This window comes from Nyctibius grandis, chromosome 7, assembly GCF_013368605.1.
Source record: "Nyctibius grandis isolate bNycGra1 chromosome 7, bNycGra1.pri, whole genome shotgun sequence".
In the NCBI taxonomy this organism is placed as follows: Eukaryota; Metazoa; Chordata; class Aves; order Nyctibiiformes; family Nyctibiidae; genus Nyctibius; species Nyctibius grandis.
In genome coordinates this window covers 57,814,484-57,830,276 of record NC_090664.1, presented here as the reverse complement: position 1 = coordinate 57,830,276, position 15,793 = coordinate 57,814,484, and the positions used below count along the sequence as shown (strand labels likewise).

The following is a 15,793-nucleotide window of genomic DNA, read 5'->3' as shown; positions in this document are numbered from 1 at the left end:
CCTGGACATGGCACTTAGTGCCATGGTCTAGTTGCCATGGTGGTGTCAGGGCAACGGTTGGACTCGATGATCCCAGAGGGCTCTTCCAACCTGATTGGTTCTGTGATTCTGTGAATATTGAGCCCCTTGAAGCATAAATGTGAAGATCTTGAAACTACATCAGAGCAGGAAATTTAATGCTTACCTAAGGTATGTCAAGGCTTTATCTAAAGTTATATTTGCCATATTCAGTCACTTTTGTAGTTGAGAAGCAGATTAAATCCATAAATAGAAAGCAGGACAGGGAACCAGGAGCTTTGTCTCCAGCTGTGTGGCCTTAAGCAGTCAGTCATGAGGTAGGTTGTAGGATGCTCCTTGCTGAGGTGTAGCCTGCTGCTTTGTCCTCTTTTCTCCAAAGCCCTCATCAATGAGCAATACACATAGTCCTTTTAGCCTGCAGCAAGGGCTTGTCTTTCATTGATGCAGGTGCTCCCACAGAGCTTCTTTGCACTTCTTCAGTTCAGCTCCCACGCTGGGAATGTGCAGGATGATGGTTAATCACATTTTCAAAGCATTTAGAGAGTAAAGAGGGAAAACAGTTACAAGTGCAAAGCATTAACATGCGTTGAAGACAATGATACGTGTGGCACCAGACTTCCATGAATGAATTAAAGGTACTTGAGGTTCTTATTGTTGATAACTACAGCGTTTTTCTGAGCATTTTCCTCCCTTGAGGATTATGATCTTCTATGCTGTGATTATCTGTAATGCAAGCACTTGTTTTTAGAAAAACAAAATCACAAAGCCCAGAAGAGCTCGGCTTTGTCCCCCTCATTACTTGTTATGGGGTAAGTCCAGCAGAACTTTTAAAATTGGAGAAGTAAGAGAAATTTATGATGAACAGACAAATAATTGTAACTCTTCCTGTCTCCCCCAAAACAAAGTACTTGCAGTAATAACAATAGATGTTTTGCAACAGGAGTTGTTGAATGATGCTAAATTCCTCCTCTTAGAACTGGAAGCCCTGAGCATCTGCAGTTCACAGAATCACAGAATCAACCAGGTTGGAAGAGACCTCTGGGGTCATCGAGTCCAACCGTTGCCCTGACACCACCATGGCAACTAGACCAGGGCACTAAGTGCCATGTCCAGGCTTTCCTTAAACCCCTCCAGAGATGGTGACTCCACCACCTCCATGGGCAGCCCCTTCCAATGGCTAATGACCCTTGCTGAGAAGAAATGCTTCCTCATGTCCAACCTGAACCTCCCCTGGTGAAGCTTGAGGCTGTGTCCTCTTGTCCTGACGCTGGTTGCCTGGGAGAAGAGGCCGACTCCCACTGCGCTACAGCCTCCCTTCAGGTAGTTGTAGACTGCACTAAGGTCACCTCTGAGCCTCCTCTTCTCCAGGCTAAACAACCCCAGGTCCCTCAGCCGTTCCTCGTAGGTCAGTTGTGAGTGGATGCCTGAGTAAAGGACCTCACCAGGACTTCATGAAGGGACATATATGTTAAAAAGCCCACGGAGTTTGTGGCAATGTGAGCTGTGTTCCTTAGCCGTGCTATAGACATGGAGAAAGAAGCCTACGAAGTTCCTGTGGTCTCTGGCTGAGCCTCTGCCTACCGCCTCGCTGGGGCTGACATAATGGCACTGGGTGTGGGAGGGGATATGATAATATTAGCTTAAGGGCTGTGGTTGAGGGGAGGGAATTCACTAAATTTGAATTTATTTTGCCAAACCAGTGCTTTCTAATTTCCAAAACTGTTCCTGCCAAGGAACTGCTGCCCTGATATTTACTGGCTGCAGATCGCGTATGCCATGAAGACAGAGATAGTGTTAAAGAAGTTAATTCTGTAACATCTGGGAAAAAACACATCCCGGTGCATATCGTTGTGACATTTGCTTCCTCGATGTCTTCTTGGGTCTAGATGGTTCCATTTCAGTCCTTTGCTACTTCCAGAGTCTCTTCAATGTTTATTTACCCTTTTATCGTGCCCTCATCTCAGGAAATCACAACTGTTAGGTCAGAGGAGAAGTGTTTTGTTGAGGAACCGTTCATTCCAAGTGCTAAATACCAAATTTGCTCATAGGATGGCCTTGTTCCATGGCCTATAGCGATCAACAGACAACTGATCTTAACAGACACATGTAATGACCATGCCCCGGATTTATTTTTTGGAAAGCACAATACGAGGAGAGATCTGAGGTCCTCACAACTAACATTTTGTATTTGCTTGTGTGTAACTTAAGTATTTAATGGTACCAAAATAAAAGGTGGTAGTTAAGCCTGTGGAGCTGCTTGAATGTTTTTTTTCCAGACAAGGCCAGCGGTGTGTTAGTGGCACCAGGAGTGCTTAGTACTCTCTGAGAAAGTAAATAAGATCAGACTTCTGTATCTGAAGGGAGGTTGTAGCGCAGTGGGAGTCGGCCTCTTCTCCCAGGCAACTAGCGCTAGGACAAGAGGACACAGCCTCAAGCTTTGCCAGGGGAGGTTCAGGTTGGACATCAGGAAGCATTTCTTCTCAGTAAGGGTCATTAGCCATTGGAAGGGGCTACCGAGGGAGGTGGTGGAGTCACCATCTCTGGAGGGGTTTAAGAAAAGCCTGGACATGGCACTTAGTGCCCTGGTCTAGTTGCCATGGTGGTGTCAGGGCAATGGTTGGACTCCATGATCCCGGAGGGCTCTTCCAACCTCGTTGTTTCTGTGATTCTGTATCAGTCCAAGAAGTAGTAAAGGGAGAAATCAGCCTCTAAGAATAAGATAGCAAACTGTGACCCTTCCATACTGAATAGCTCAAGAGCTGATGCTTTAAAATTTGCCTGCTTTTGTGTGCTTAAGTACAAGGGACCTGCTGTCCTGTTAAACTTACCTATTCCAGTGTCTTCTGTGCTCAGAAGTTTTGTGCTACAAGAGACAGCCCGATTTTCTAGAGCTGGCAGGAGCCCTTTTGCTAGTGGCTGGTGTAAAGCTTGGGTATTCCTACACCAGATGCAACTCTGGATCAAGCAGAAGGAGTGTCTGTGCCGTGTGTAGCTACTGGCAAGTGCTGATAGGGGCAATCCCAAACAGGAAGCGTGTTAGAGCAACGTAAATCCATAGAGTTTTGTTATGGCAAGTTGCACTTGTCTCACAGGGCATTGACAAATCTCCTCTAGTAAATTGTGTTGTAGTGGTTTAAGATGTTTTTCTGCTGTCTACTGTTTCCCTGCCCATTTCCAGGTGCAGCAGGAGAGGATGTGGACAGGCCTCTTAATATTTTCGGTGCAAGATCACTCAACTTAATCCATGTTGTGGGTTTGAGTTTATAATGGAACTATCAGTTGGAATATTTTAGCTGTTGTCCCCCCTTCTTGCTCACCTGCAATATGTTCAGCACGGAGGTGAAGCACCATCTTATATCCTGACACTGTCGAAACCTCCGTTTGCACCCCAGATCAGCGTGCTGCAAACGACAGTTCTTTATTTCTTAATAACGGGTGAATTTGGCTGAGGAGGCTGCACTCAAGAGCCATTTCTGGTTATATGTGCTCTGCTCTAGCATTCAGACCTCAGCTGCATGGGGATAATGGAGTGGATCTCAGGGAGGATTTCAAGAGTTCAAAGTACAATTGACAACACTTCCTGCACGATGACACTTTATGTCTTATTTTTACTGCTGGATACTCAGTGTGTTGAGGTGGGTTCAGGTTGGACATTAGGAAGAATTTCTTGTCAGAAAGGGTCATTAGACATTGGGATGGGCTGCCCAGGGAGGTGGTGGAGTCACCATCTCTGGAGGTGTTTAAGAAAAGCCTGGACATGGCACTTAGTGCCATGGTCTAGTTGACAGGGTGGTGTCAGGGCAATGGTTGGACTCGATGATCCCAGAGGGCTCTTCCAACCTGATTGATTCTGTGATTCTGTGTGATATTTCACAAGCTTTGGCTAAACTGCATTGTTATGATGGCATCTCAGGACCCAAACCAAACTGAGGTCTTCATTGTAAGATCTTTAGGATACAATCTGTGTTTGTACAGTGCCTGACACTCTGAATTTAGGTCTTCAGGTGGTGTGGTAAAATGATAAAGGGCTAAGTACTGAGCAGGTTCGTGGGCTTGGAGTCCTCATCCCATCATTTCATTTGTGTCTATATTGTGACTGTCTCCAGCTAAGCTGGTTGCTCAGCTCTCACTTGAGCCAAACAGAGAGGAGTGGGCAGCACTTGAACTCCTCCTTAAGCAGGTGCGTAAAATAGAGCAGATGAATCGTGACCTAAACTGCACCACGTTGTCTAGGTCCCCATAGTCTGTACAAGAACTTGGGGTATCACAGAACCACACAGAATCAGGTTGGAAGAGCCCTCAGGGATCATCAAGTCCAACCATTGCCATGACACCACGACGTCAACTAGACCATGGCACTAAGTGCCATGTCCAGGCTTTTCTTAAACCCCTCCAGAGATGGTGACTCCACCACCTCCCTGGGCAGCCCCTTCCAATGGCTAATGACCCTTGCTGAGAAGAAATGCTTCCTAATGTCCAACCTGAACCTTTCCTGGCGAAGCTTGAGGCTGTGTCCTCTTGTCCTATCGCTAGTTGCCCGGGAGAAGAGGCCGACTCGCACTCCACTACAACCTCCCTTCAGGTAGTTGTAGACTGCACTAGGGTCACCTCTGAGCCTCCCCTTCTCCAGGCTAAACAAGGGTACATAGCTTGGATGGACACCTCTTCTCTCAGCAAGGCCCACGTCTGCTGTAGTTGAACACTTGGTTGGATTTGGAGAGCGCTGACAAATTTGCTTCCTTGTTTTTTACAGCAAGAACTCTGTGCGTGGGAATATTAGGTAACTTGCCTGAAGTTGCACAGAAAATCTGTGGCAGAGCCACAAGGATAAATCAGATTTTCCAAATTATAATCCGGTGGCATAAATCTGAGGCTGTCTCAATGTGAGATTGACCAGTGCCTGAGGAAATGTGCCTTTAAAATGTGTCTTTGATGGGCTCATACCTGCTGTTTGGCTTTGTGTAATGGATAGAGTTTCACGCTGAGTTTTCATGTCTTGGTTCACCGTCCAAATGACATGCTGGCACAGAAGGCACTGCTGCTCCGAGCAGCTGACAGAGCTGGAGCAGCGATAACTAGACATCTTGCCATCATTTTGCTTTGCAAAAATAGTGACCAGCTTTGGCCAGACTTCAGATTCCAGTAACTCTTTCCAGCAAGCTCTGTGGGCTGTGCTGGAAAAGCAGCTTAACCATTTCAGGTGCCGTTGGACTGAGTAGCAGCACTCAGCTTGAATGGTTGAAGATGCTGACGGACAAAGGGTTAAGGGATTTATTACTCTCAGGGTAAGAGAATTTACAGATGAAAGTGAGCCGCTTGCCTTTTATTTCTGTGTGTGAGTAACCACATCATCATCGCCCGCTGGGTTTCAAGGCAGAGCCTAATTGGCAGGTGAACTGTAGCCGACTTGAGTTTCCATTTTACTGCTTTCGTATTTTAAAAGCTTTTCTGTGCTCAACAATTGTGTCTTTCTGTATTTTAAATGTTAATTATGCTCTAATGAATGCGAAGCCTATCAAAAGTAATATGATTCGAAACTAAAAATAAACTGTTTTTCATGGCAAACCTGGGCCTTTTTTGGCACAGTTTTGATTTACAAATAAATTGGGTTCTTCTTGGAAAGGTGGGGAAGGAGGAGTGTCCCTGCTTCCTTTCTGCATCCTCTCGTGCCAGCCCCTGCTTTGCTGCACGGCTCTCTTGGAGGCTTGCACGGCGTGTCACCACCTTTACCTTGTGTGCTCGCCTCAATGGATTTCACAAACAGGTGTGCTGGGTGAGGACATGGCTCAGGAAAGCTGAACTTACCACACTGCTGAGGGTGCTTGGTGGTAAACCTCCAAAAGCACGTGCCTTGCTTCAGCAGAAGGTGGAGGTGTTGAATGGCCCGAGGGACCATCCTGGTCAAGCCACGATCTAGAAAGCATCAGCAGCTGCTGCTGCTTTTGTTCTGCTGCACTGAAAGACAAATTTTGGGATACTCTTGGATAAAACTTTTTAGTAAACTTGCTGAAAAAATGGCAGCCTTGACCATCTTTGTAGTCTACAACTACCTGAAGGTAGTGAAGTGGGAGACGGCCTCTTCTCCCAGGCAACTAGTGATAGGACAAGAGGACACAGCCTCAAGCTTCACCAGGGGAGGTTCAGGTTGGACATTAGGAAGCATTTCTTCTCAGCAAGGGTCATTAGCCATTGGAAGGGGCTGCCCAGGGAGGTGGTGGAGTCACCATCTCTGGAGTTGTTTAAGAAAAGCCTGGACATGGCACTTAGTGCCCTGGTCTAGTTGCTATGGTGGTGTCAGGGCAATGGTTGGACTCGATGATCCCAGAGGTCTCTTCCAACCTGGTTGATTCTGTAGATCATCTGCAAATGATGAAGCACATGTCTTACCCTGCAGGTCTTTAGGATACATTGAAGGAGTGAGGTCTCTTCTCTCTTAAACTAGTATAAAGAATTAAAAGTGTATTGGAGTGGAGGCTGAAACCCTATAATTTTCTCTCAGCTGAACATTGAAGCTGGCCCTGCTCTTAGTTGGGTGGAGTGGACCAGAAGACCTTCAGAGGTCTTTTCCAACCTTAATTATACTGTGACTTCATGAATGGTAGAAGTCATTTCATGTAGCACTGGCTACTTTATGTATTTATATGTATGTTTTTATCTGTAAAATAATGCAGAAGAAGCTCCAAGGAAGGCCTGAGGGAGAGCCACCTGTGACTTTCCCATTTCCAAGTAGTAAAGTTACTTCTTCAGGAAAGACAAGACCTTATTTCAGACCCATGCCCTGAATCATACATGTGATAGATCTGATCATCCCATTTTTCTTTTCAGTGTGTATCCTATACACATCTACCACCTCCAGTTTGGGGAATTCAGCCTCGCTTTCCTGTTACAGTGAAAGAACCTGAAGTGTTTCATTTGGGATAGAAGCAGAGGGGTTTTTAGCTTGTAGTTTTGGTAAGAACAGAAGAAGGTAGATTAAGTTTGATCCATGATTTGTTTTGTATTTTTGCCTTGGCAGCCAAATTGCAACCCCAGTTATTCACGCAGCCGTGTGTCTAGCTGCTTGTGATTTATGGAAAGAACTGAGAGATATTTTACAAGATAAATCTCACTACTGTGGCTGACGTCCAGCTTTAGTCAAAGCGTTTTGTCTGCATAAAATTCCCCTGCCATTCCAGCTACATACAATATTCCTCGCTGCTTTTCTCAAACCAGTAACTTCCATAGCTGCAAACGATGGGGCTGCTGTGGAATTCAGCCCCACGGGTGGATAAAGGGGCTGCTGATGCTTCACAGCAGCTTTCTGGGGGCTGATGATATGTGCTCTAAAAGGAAAACAAGAAAAGAGTTGACCAGTTGTTACGAAAAAAAAATTAAACATGTATAGAGTGCAATTCTGTCTTATTTTACCAAAAGCCACAGATCTATTTTGTCAGACAGGCTGCAGTTCTGGTATCTCCAGTAGCATTGCCTGGATGCTCATGTACCACAGCAGTTGATGTTGTGGGATAGTGCTGGGATAATTTGCTTTCTTGACAACTGCAATTGATTGGATAAACTGCTTTTATTAAGCAGGCAGGGTGAGGATGTCCTCATGGACCCATCTGGGGATGCCTAAGGAAGCAGATCGGCCAGCAGTGACAGCAGAGACAACCCCTTTGTGATCTGAAGGGACCAGAAGCTGGATTTCCAGTCAGTATGATAGGGTGCTTCCACATCTCCCTCTGATACATCTGAGGGAAGGCAGCTGAGGCTTTTCTGTCAGGCAGGTGCTTTCAGTTCATGCAACCAGGCTTATTAAGTGAGTAGCCACAAGAGGGAAGAAAAGGCCATGATATAACTCATGCCTTGGACTGCTGCTAAAAGGAGCCGGTGTTACAGGGTAAGGAATTAAGGCAGATTTTTCTCGTGTTGTTTGGATCTCTGCTCTTGGACTTGGTTGTGTGAACTGATGAAAAATAAAGTTGAGTAGACCCCATAAGTCAGTGTATGGTATTGTTATGGATGTCTCCTGGCCTTAAGAATGCATCAGCCTGTCTTTCTCCTTTCACTTTAGAGGCTGTTTGGACCAGTATCTATCGGCTTTTTCAGGCAACAGGGTCTCAGAATCTTGGAGTAGCTTAGGGTGTTTGCTTACAGTCCCACATACGAGCAGTAATTTGCTAAGTGTAGTGTAAACTGGTTGATGGGTAATACAATGCCTGCAGCCGGGAGTAGAGCTGTGGCCAGTGCATGTGTTGTTTCTCATCTCGGGTACAGCCTGAGCCTCTTGGCTGCCTTGATGTCCGTTCATACCACACCACCCTCTAGTCCCTTGAAAATTACGTGTTTGGTTGTCCAGGTCTCACTTTTTCCTTTCTGCTCCATCCAATGACACTTCTTTCTTTAGTGGGTTGTAGTAAAACAGTGTTTTCTGTCCTTTGACCTGGTCCCTGCCTAACCTTGCTACGCCGTCAGCATGTGCTCCCCTTCTGGCTTTGCACCAGCCGTGCTCTCTGTCTGCATCGACTCTCAACATGCTCAGGGCAAGCTGCTGCTCTAAGGTGCAGACATACCAAGGAGACCATAACAGAGCCAGCAAAAAGCTGATGTTTACACTGATTTTTACTTCTAATTTATTCCCCGCCCCTCCAAATAACACTGACATTTCAGATTTTATTTTTCTGGTCTTTAGTTCATTGTTTAGTTCATCTTAATTCAGATTGTCAGAGCAAGACCTGTGTCTTTTCACCAGTGTGCTTCAGGGCAGACTCCAACAAATGATGTACTGTGAGGGTGGTGAGACACTGGCCCAGGTTGCCCAGAGAAGCTGTGGCTGCCCCCTCCCTGGAAGTGTTCAAGGCCAGGTTGGATGGGGCTTGGAGCAACCTGGTCTAGAGGAAGGTGTCCCTGCCTGTGGCAGGGGGGTTGGAACTACATGGTCTTTAAGGTCCCTTCCAACCCAAACCATTCTATGATTCTATGATTTAAAGTCTACAACTGCAGTCTACAACTACCTGAAGGGAGGTTGTAGTGAAGTGGGAGTTGGCCTCTTCTCCCAGGCTACTAGCGATAGGACAAGAAGACACAGCCTCAAGCTTCACCAGGAGAGGTTCAGGTTGGACATTAGGAAGAATTTCTTCTCAGCAAGGGTCATTAGCCATTGGCAGGGGCTGCCCAGGGAGGTGGTGGAGTCACCATCTCTGGATGTGTTTAAGAAAAGCCTGGACATGGCACTTAGTGCCATGATCTAGTTGCCATGGTGGTGTCAGGGCAATGGTTGGACTCGATGATCCCAGAGGGCTCTTCCAACCTGGTTGATTCTGTGATTCTGTGAAAGCAGTGAAATAACTGATTGCCGTGGGTCTATTACATTTCTCAAAGAACCGGCTGGTCGGTCGCTGAGAGGTCTCTGTCTTTTCTTCTGACAGATCCTACAGAAACTGAAGGGCCTGGCCTTGGAGACAGAAGCCGAGCTGGAGAGACAGGACGAAGCTCTCGATTCCATCACTACCTCCGTAGACCGCGCGACGCTGAATATTGACAAGCAGAACCGCAGAATAAAGAAACTAACGTAGCGCCTGTGGGAGCCAGTGGGGATGGTGTGGTGAGGAAGAGGAGGATTGGGGAACTGTATTTTTCAAGACTGTTTCTTTAATAGACACTTTGATTGCGTGGGAGGTGTTTGCTATATTGTCTGGAATACGATGCTGCTGTTGTCGAGTTCCTGAGGGTTTTGAGAATGTTTTCAGACTTGGATGATGTTTGAAGACTGTTTTAGGATTAAAAAGGGAGGATTAATTGTTGTGAAACAATGGTAGCGGATTCTTTACTACAGAAAATCTGTAAATATGAAAGGATGTGATATAATCTGAATCAACTTTTATGTGCTTTTTTATGTTGCTGCTTTTGAAAGTTGTTTTTTTTTACCGCAACGAAGAAGTAAAGGAGAAATGAACTGCATATGAGACTATTTTAGATGATTACAGCCTGTTAATTCTCTCTCAAAGTCTTTCTTTAAAATAGTTAATAGCTGAACTAAGGGCCAGATGTCCAACTGCAAGTCATCGGGGCTTTTTTTTTGGTAAGTTAATGCTGAGGTGAGCAAATGATGGTGATAAAACCTTGTGTTCCCTGAGCAAATAGTTTTAATAGGTTTCAATAATGCTTTTAATGTACCCTGAAATTTTATAAGAGTAATGAAGACTTAGTGGCCACAGCTGTCTGTTGCCATGTCCTGGGAAATCAAGAGAAGAAGGTTAGTCAATGTGCATGTATTAGTAGAGACATCTACTTATTGAGCAGATATTTTTTTTGCCATTTGATAAATGTTTTACTTACTTAAGTCAGTATAAAAAGTAAGTGTCGGAGTTAAATACGTAGTTCTTCTTTCCCAAAAGGGACTGCTGATCTTCGATGATCATCTACACCTTTTTATGTGTTTTATTTTTCCCTTTTAAACTGCAAACATATTGAAGGAGTTGATTTTGGAGTGGAGAAATTGATTTTCTTCACGGGCAAATTTATTCAGTTCTTAGAATTCACTGTTTGTACCCCTCACTTGCACAGATTGGTTAATATTTTTGCTGATAGTCTGACATGGGATGTGGTGTCCTCAGAGCATCATGAACATAGCGTTCACTTAGTGTGGTCCCTAAATACCACGTTGGATCTGGGCTGCCACATCTCTGATGGATGTTAGTAGAAGGTCTCTTGTCCCTTTGCTTCTCTGTCCTTCATTTTCCAAGGACCTCCCTACCCTTCATCTCCGACTCTAAATGAGAACTTCATGAATTGTGTGGAGCATCATGTGGTTTTTGTGTGTCTACTCCAGATTCCCAGGCTGAGGCACCTATGGTTGGAGCTGTAGACATCTGGATAACATTTGATAGTCGTGGTGCATCCATCTGTCTTATGGCTTTTATTTATTTGCACTAACTGGTAGAGAAGCATTTCAAGACCTTGTGGACCTGTATTTCTAAAATAAAAGGGAATACTGTCAATTGTTTAATAGGTTTTGTTGAGTTTACAATTGGCTCCATTGAGACTACAGGACAGTGGAGATGTTTTCCCCTCCTAACTTACCTGGTATTTTATAGGAGAGATTCCAGGTGATCCATGTGTCCATCGCCTGCGGCAGAGAACTCACATTTCATCAATTCCTACAGTTTACCAGCTATTTTAGTTCAAAGTAGCTGTTGTAATATGTCTTATTTTTTTTTAAGTGTTTTTGTATTAAAAAATTCTTGTATTGCTTTCAAATACAACACTTTTGCTGCAATATTTTTAACTAGTGAAGCTTCGAACTGTTTATTCTACTGATAGTTGACGTGAAATTTTCCTGTTTCAGAGTAATTGTACAGAAAGGTACAGTAAATCACGTAGAGTATGTTGTTTTCAAGATCTTACTCTACCTTGTTTTGTATTACTTCATATTAGTTTGTTAGTATTGGAGTAAAGTGTACTTCTACACTGCAAGTTCTTAATTTACAGTCCAAGTTGTTACTGGCATGCACTTTACTTGCTGAATATGGTGATTATATATACATACACTGTGTACTGTGAGCTAAAATATTCTCTGAGGTTCTCTTTGGTTCCGATACCCAAATCACTCTTGGTTTACTGTGAAAGGAAGAGATGTTTACACAACTAATTATTTCATTAATTTAAAAATATACTTTGCACAAAATGTATTAACCTGATGCTGACTGGGAACGAATCTCTGAACTGAATTAATCCAAACCAGGATTGCCAAAAGTAAATACTAATTACACATTGTTTAGTTTAGCATTCTTTGTGCCATACTTTTTATTGTTGTGGGTTTTAGCGCTAGCTGTTGCATCTGATTCAGTATTTTGTGGTTTGTGTTAGTCCACGTCCATGCTAAAGCAAAAAAATTGTTGTTTGGAAGAAGTGACCCATTCTAGAGCTGTGCATTAGCTGAATTTCATGTGCCTGGAGGACTTTCAAGCTGTAATTTCTTCTTATTAAATATCTTGGAATAGTGATGATCTCTCTTGTATTCATTTGGCTGAGAAGTTGCTGTAAAAAATATTCTATCCACCCCCTTGTCATACTGTGCTTTAATGTAGCGCTTCTTGTAGGGTGGGGTTTTAGGATAGGCTTTTTTTTATTTAAAAAAAAAAGGAAAATATTAAGTGGTGGAATATTATCAATATGAATGTCAGCTGTCCTCAGCGGGACGATGAAGTGGGTGAACGTCAGCACAGTGTGCGCAGCGGCTGGTACTCTGCCCTGGAGACTTGCACAGGAGCTGCTCCAGCTCTTAGCAAGTGGACTAAGAACTGCTTCGCCATGTCACGATTTGAACAGCCTCTTGGTACACAAGTGTAAAGATTTTACTCTGCTCAAGACTTCTCTTACTATGTAATAATACAGTTTCTGTTATTCACAGAAGTGCTTAGAGCCTCTGAAGTTCCCTTCTACCTTAAACCCAAATGCTGTTATTTTCCAAATGATGTCGCAGATGCTCTGTGGGGGAAGATGCAGCAGGTAACGTGCCAAACAGTGTTCTTGTGCTTCATTCTTCTCTGACCGAATTGTTATCTCCATGAGGCTTAGAGACAGACTTCTAGGCACTTCAAGAAAGGTGTTGGAGCAAGTCCAGAGGAGGGTGACCAAGCTGGTGAAGGGTCTGGAGAGTCTGACCTACGAGGAACGGCTGAGGGAGCTGGGGGTGTTTAGCCTGGAGAAGAGGAGGCTCAGAGGTAACCTTATTGCAGTCTACAACTACCTGAAGGGAGGTTGTAGCGCAGTGGGAGTCGGCCTCTTCTCCCAGGCAACCAGCGCTAGGACAAGAGGACACAGCCTCAAGCTTTGCCGGGGGAGGTTCAGGTTGGACATTAGGAAGCATTTCTTCTCAGAAAGGGTTATTAGACATTGGAAGGGGCTGCCCAGGGAGGTGGTGGAGTCACCATCTCTGGATGTGTGTAAGAAAAGCCTGGACATGGCACTTGGTGCCATGGTCTAGTTGCCATGGTGGTGTCAGGGCAATGGTTGGACTCGATGATCCCAGAGGTGTCTTCCAACCTGATTGATTCTGTGATTCTGTGATAACTTCTGCCTTTTATATGTACAGTTTGTTAGTTCTTCGCAGGTCTTCTATTAGTATGTGAAAAGTGAGGGGGCTTTGTCGTCACGAGACATAAGGAAAAAACCTAATAAAAGAGATTCTAACCTAAAAAATAAAAAGGTTTTCCTTGGGAAGGCTTCTCAGCTCTGGCAAAACAGAACTAGATTGTACTGTATCTATGGTAGGTTTATAATCCGGTGAGTGTTCACGGCAGCGATGAGTGAGCCTGAAATGACCGGAGCTTAAATGTATTTCTGCACAGGAATTTGAATGTCTCCCGTGGAATCACTGAAACGCTGGTAATAAATATGGCACTTCGCAATCCTCAGACAAGTGGTGTAAGGAGTTTTTTTCAGGCAATTAATTAATTTAACCAAAGCCTCATAATAGCTGTCTGCGTTGCCAAAGCCAGTGCTTTGAAACCACTGGTATGCTCTTCACAGGAGGAAATGGAGCAAAGCTGCTTGCAAGTGTTGCAGCCTGCCTCTGGGAAGAGTGTTTGGGAGATAAATTGGCTGTATTTACTTTTTAATACGACAAACCATGGCAGCAGTATCCCTTGCCTCCGCTCACTCTGCGTGAGCAAAGTCAAACCTCAGCCTTGTAGAGGGAAAAATAGTCTTTTAATGTCCTAGTTATAGGTTTAACAGCTGGGCTTTGCAGAGTAAACAGCGCTTGGCTCACCTGCCGCCCCAGGCTCGCGTGTTTAAGGGTTAAATTAGATCCTGGATCATTCAGGCTGGGGGGAATAAGAGCTGAAGAGCGCCAAACAGATGATGGTATCATAAGCTATTGCCTTATAGCAGGTGGTGCACCTTGACCATACCAGCCTGATGCAGCTCCTAATATGTAGTTAAGCCTTAAGCTGTCTGCTTCCAAAAGCTAAACCATTGAACCGTAAGGATGCTCATGGGGGTAAGACAGTAGTAAGGAAGGGGGAGAGCAATGGGGCTTATGCCTCTGACAAGGATGGTGTAGATGTGGGTGTAGACTCTGGTTTCACTGTCTAGGAATTTGTTCAGCAGCTGGCAGCAAAGAGGAAGCTTTGGAGGACTGGGTTATATCAGGACGGAGCGGGGAAACAGCGCTTGAGATTTCTGGAAGAGGAAGTTCGCTGTGCTGGGTGGGATTTTCACAGAATCAACCAGGTTGGAAGAGACCTCTGGGATCATTGAGTCCAACCGTTGCCCTGACACCACTCTGTCAACTAGACCATGGCACTAAGTGCCATGTCCAGTCTTTTCTTAAACCCCTCCAGAGATGGTGACTCCACCACCTCCCTGGGCAGCCCCTTCCAACGCCTAATGACCCTTGCTGAGAAGAAATGCTTCCTAATGTCCAACCTGAACCTCCCCTGGCCAAGCTTGAGGCTGTGTCCTCTTGTCCTATCGCTAGTTGCCCGGGAGAAGAGGCCGACTCCCACTTCAGGATGGGACTGCTTCAGGGAGAAGCAAGCTTGAGGTGGAAGATCTGCCCTTAGTCTGACCAGGTTTCATTTCTGGCACTGCTACAGGCTGTCAGCCACACATATTGCTTGGGATTGAATTCAGATCCTCTCTCTTGGAGTTCACGCTCACTTTGGTCGTGCTCCATTTGTATCAGCTGATACAGGGTTTGGGCTGAGTTTTTGGCTGGGCTTGCTGGGTGTGCTGCATGGTGAATACTGGAGGGTGTATCAGCTTTAAGTCATCTCATGGCGTTCATAAAGTTGTGTAAAATCCACTGCCTGCATTGTACAGAGGTGGTGACAGGTTAGAAATTGGTATGTACCGTGGTAAGGCCTCAAAATTTGTATTTGCCTAAACAGACCACATGATTTCTAGTACGACTGTTTGCCAAGCCTTTACCTTTAGCAAAAACAATTCTGAGCTGGAAATGATGTTTTATAGGAAGAGAGAATCAAGGTATCAAAGTGCCATCAAGTGATGATGGACGCACCAAACACAGTATCACAGAATCAGTCAGGTTGGAAGAGCCCTCTGGGATCATCGAGTCCAACCATTGCCCTGACACCACCATGTCAACTAGACCATGGCACTCAGTGCCATGTCCAGTCTTCTCTTAAACACATCCAGAGATGGTGACTCCACCACCTCTTGGTCATCTTTTCTCCTGCCTGTGGTTTCAGAGGACTTGCAGCACTGACACGTTTTACATGAAGCTGCCTAATTCTGCACCCACTTGGCCAAGCGAATATTTTCAGCTCTCTCAGTAGTAGTCCTACAGCATCTAGTTGACAGGGTGGTGTCAGGGCAACGGTTGGACTCGATGATCCCAGAGGTCTCTTCCAACCTGGTTGATTCTGTGATTCTGATTCTATATCAATGCCAACCAGAACTGGAGCATCATCTTCCTGGTTAGAAAGCCCATATCCCATTACATAGACCACAAGGAGAACAGTTTTCCTGCTGTTCCTTGGTCATGTTAGACTGACTTTAAATGTAACAGATCTCTGACTACTTGCTAATCAGGATGCTGTCTGAACTCAAGCTTTTCAGGAGGCTGCGTTCATAATTCGTCTAGCTCTGTGCTTTCATAACTGCTACAAGTGATATTGTGGTGGATTTTTTTTTTTCCACACACATCAAGTGTTCAGCTTGACAACTGGATCCTGTTCAATTTTGAACTACTTAATAGATTCCAGCCTTTTCCTGCTGCACTGTGGGTGGAAATAAATGACAGTCAGACCCTTGGGTTTCATGCCAC

General features: G+C 44.9%; 1 protein-coding gene across 1 annotated transcript in view; it reads left to right on the top strand.

Moving 5' to 3' along the window:
• The window catches only part of SNAP47 (synaptosome associated protein 47), a 35,231-nt gene extending 23,229 nt beyond the window's left edge, over positions 1-12,002 (top strand). Inside the window, exon 5 of the mRNA XM_068404930.1 lies at positions 9,426-12,002. Within this exon, the coding sequence (XP_068261031.1) occupies positions 9,426-9,572 (147 nt within the window). The 3' untranslated portion in view covers positions 9,573-12,002. The remainder of the gene's footprint in view (positions 1-9,425) is intronic.
• Positions 12,003-15,793: the final 3,791 nt, after the last annotated feature.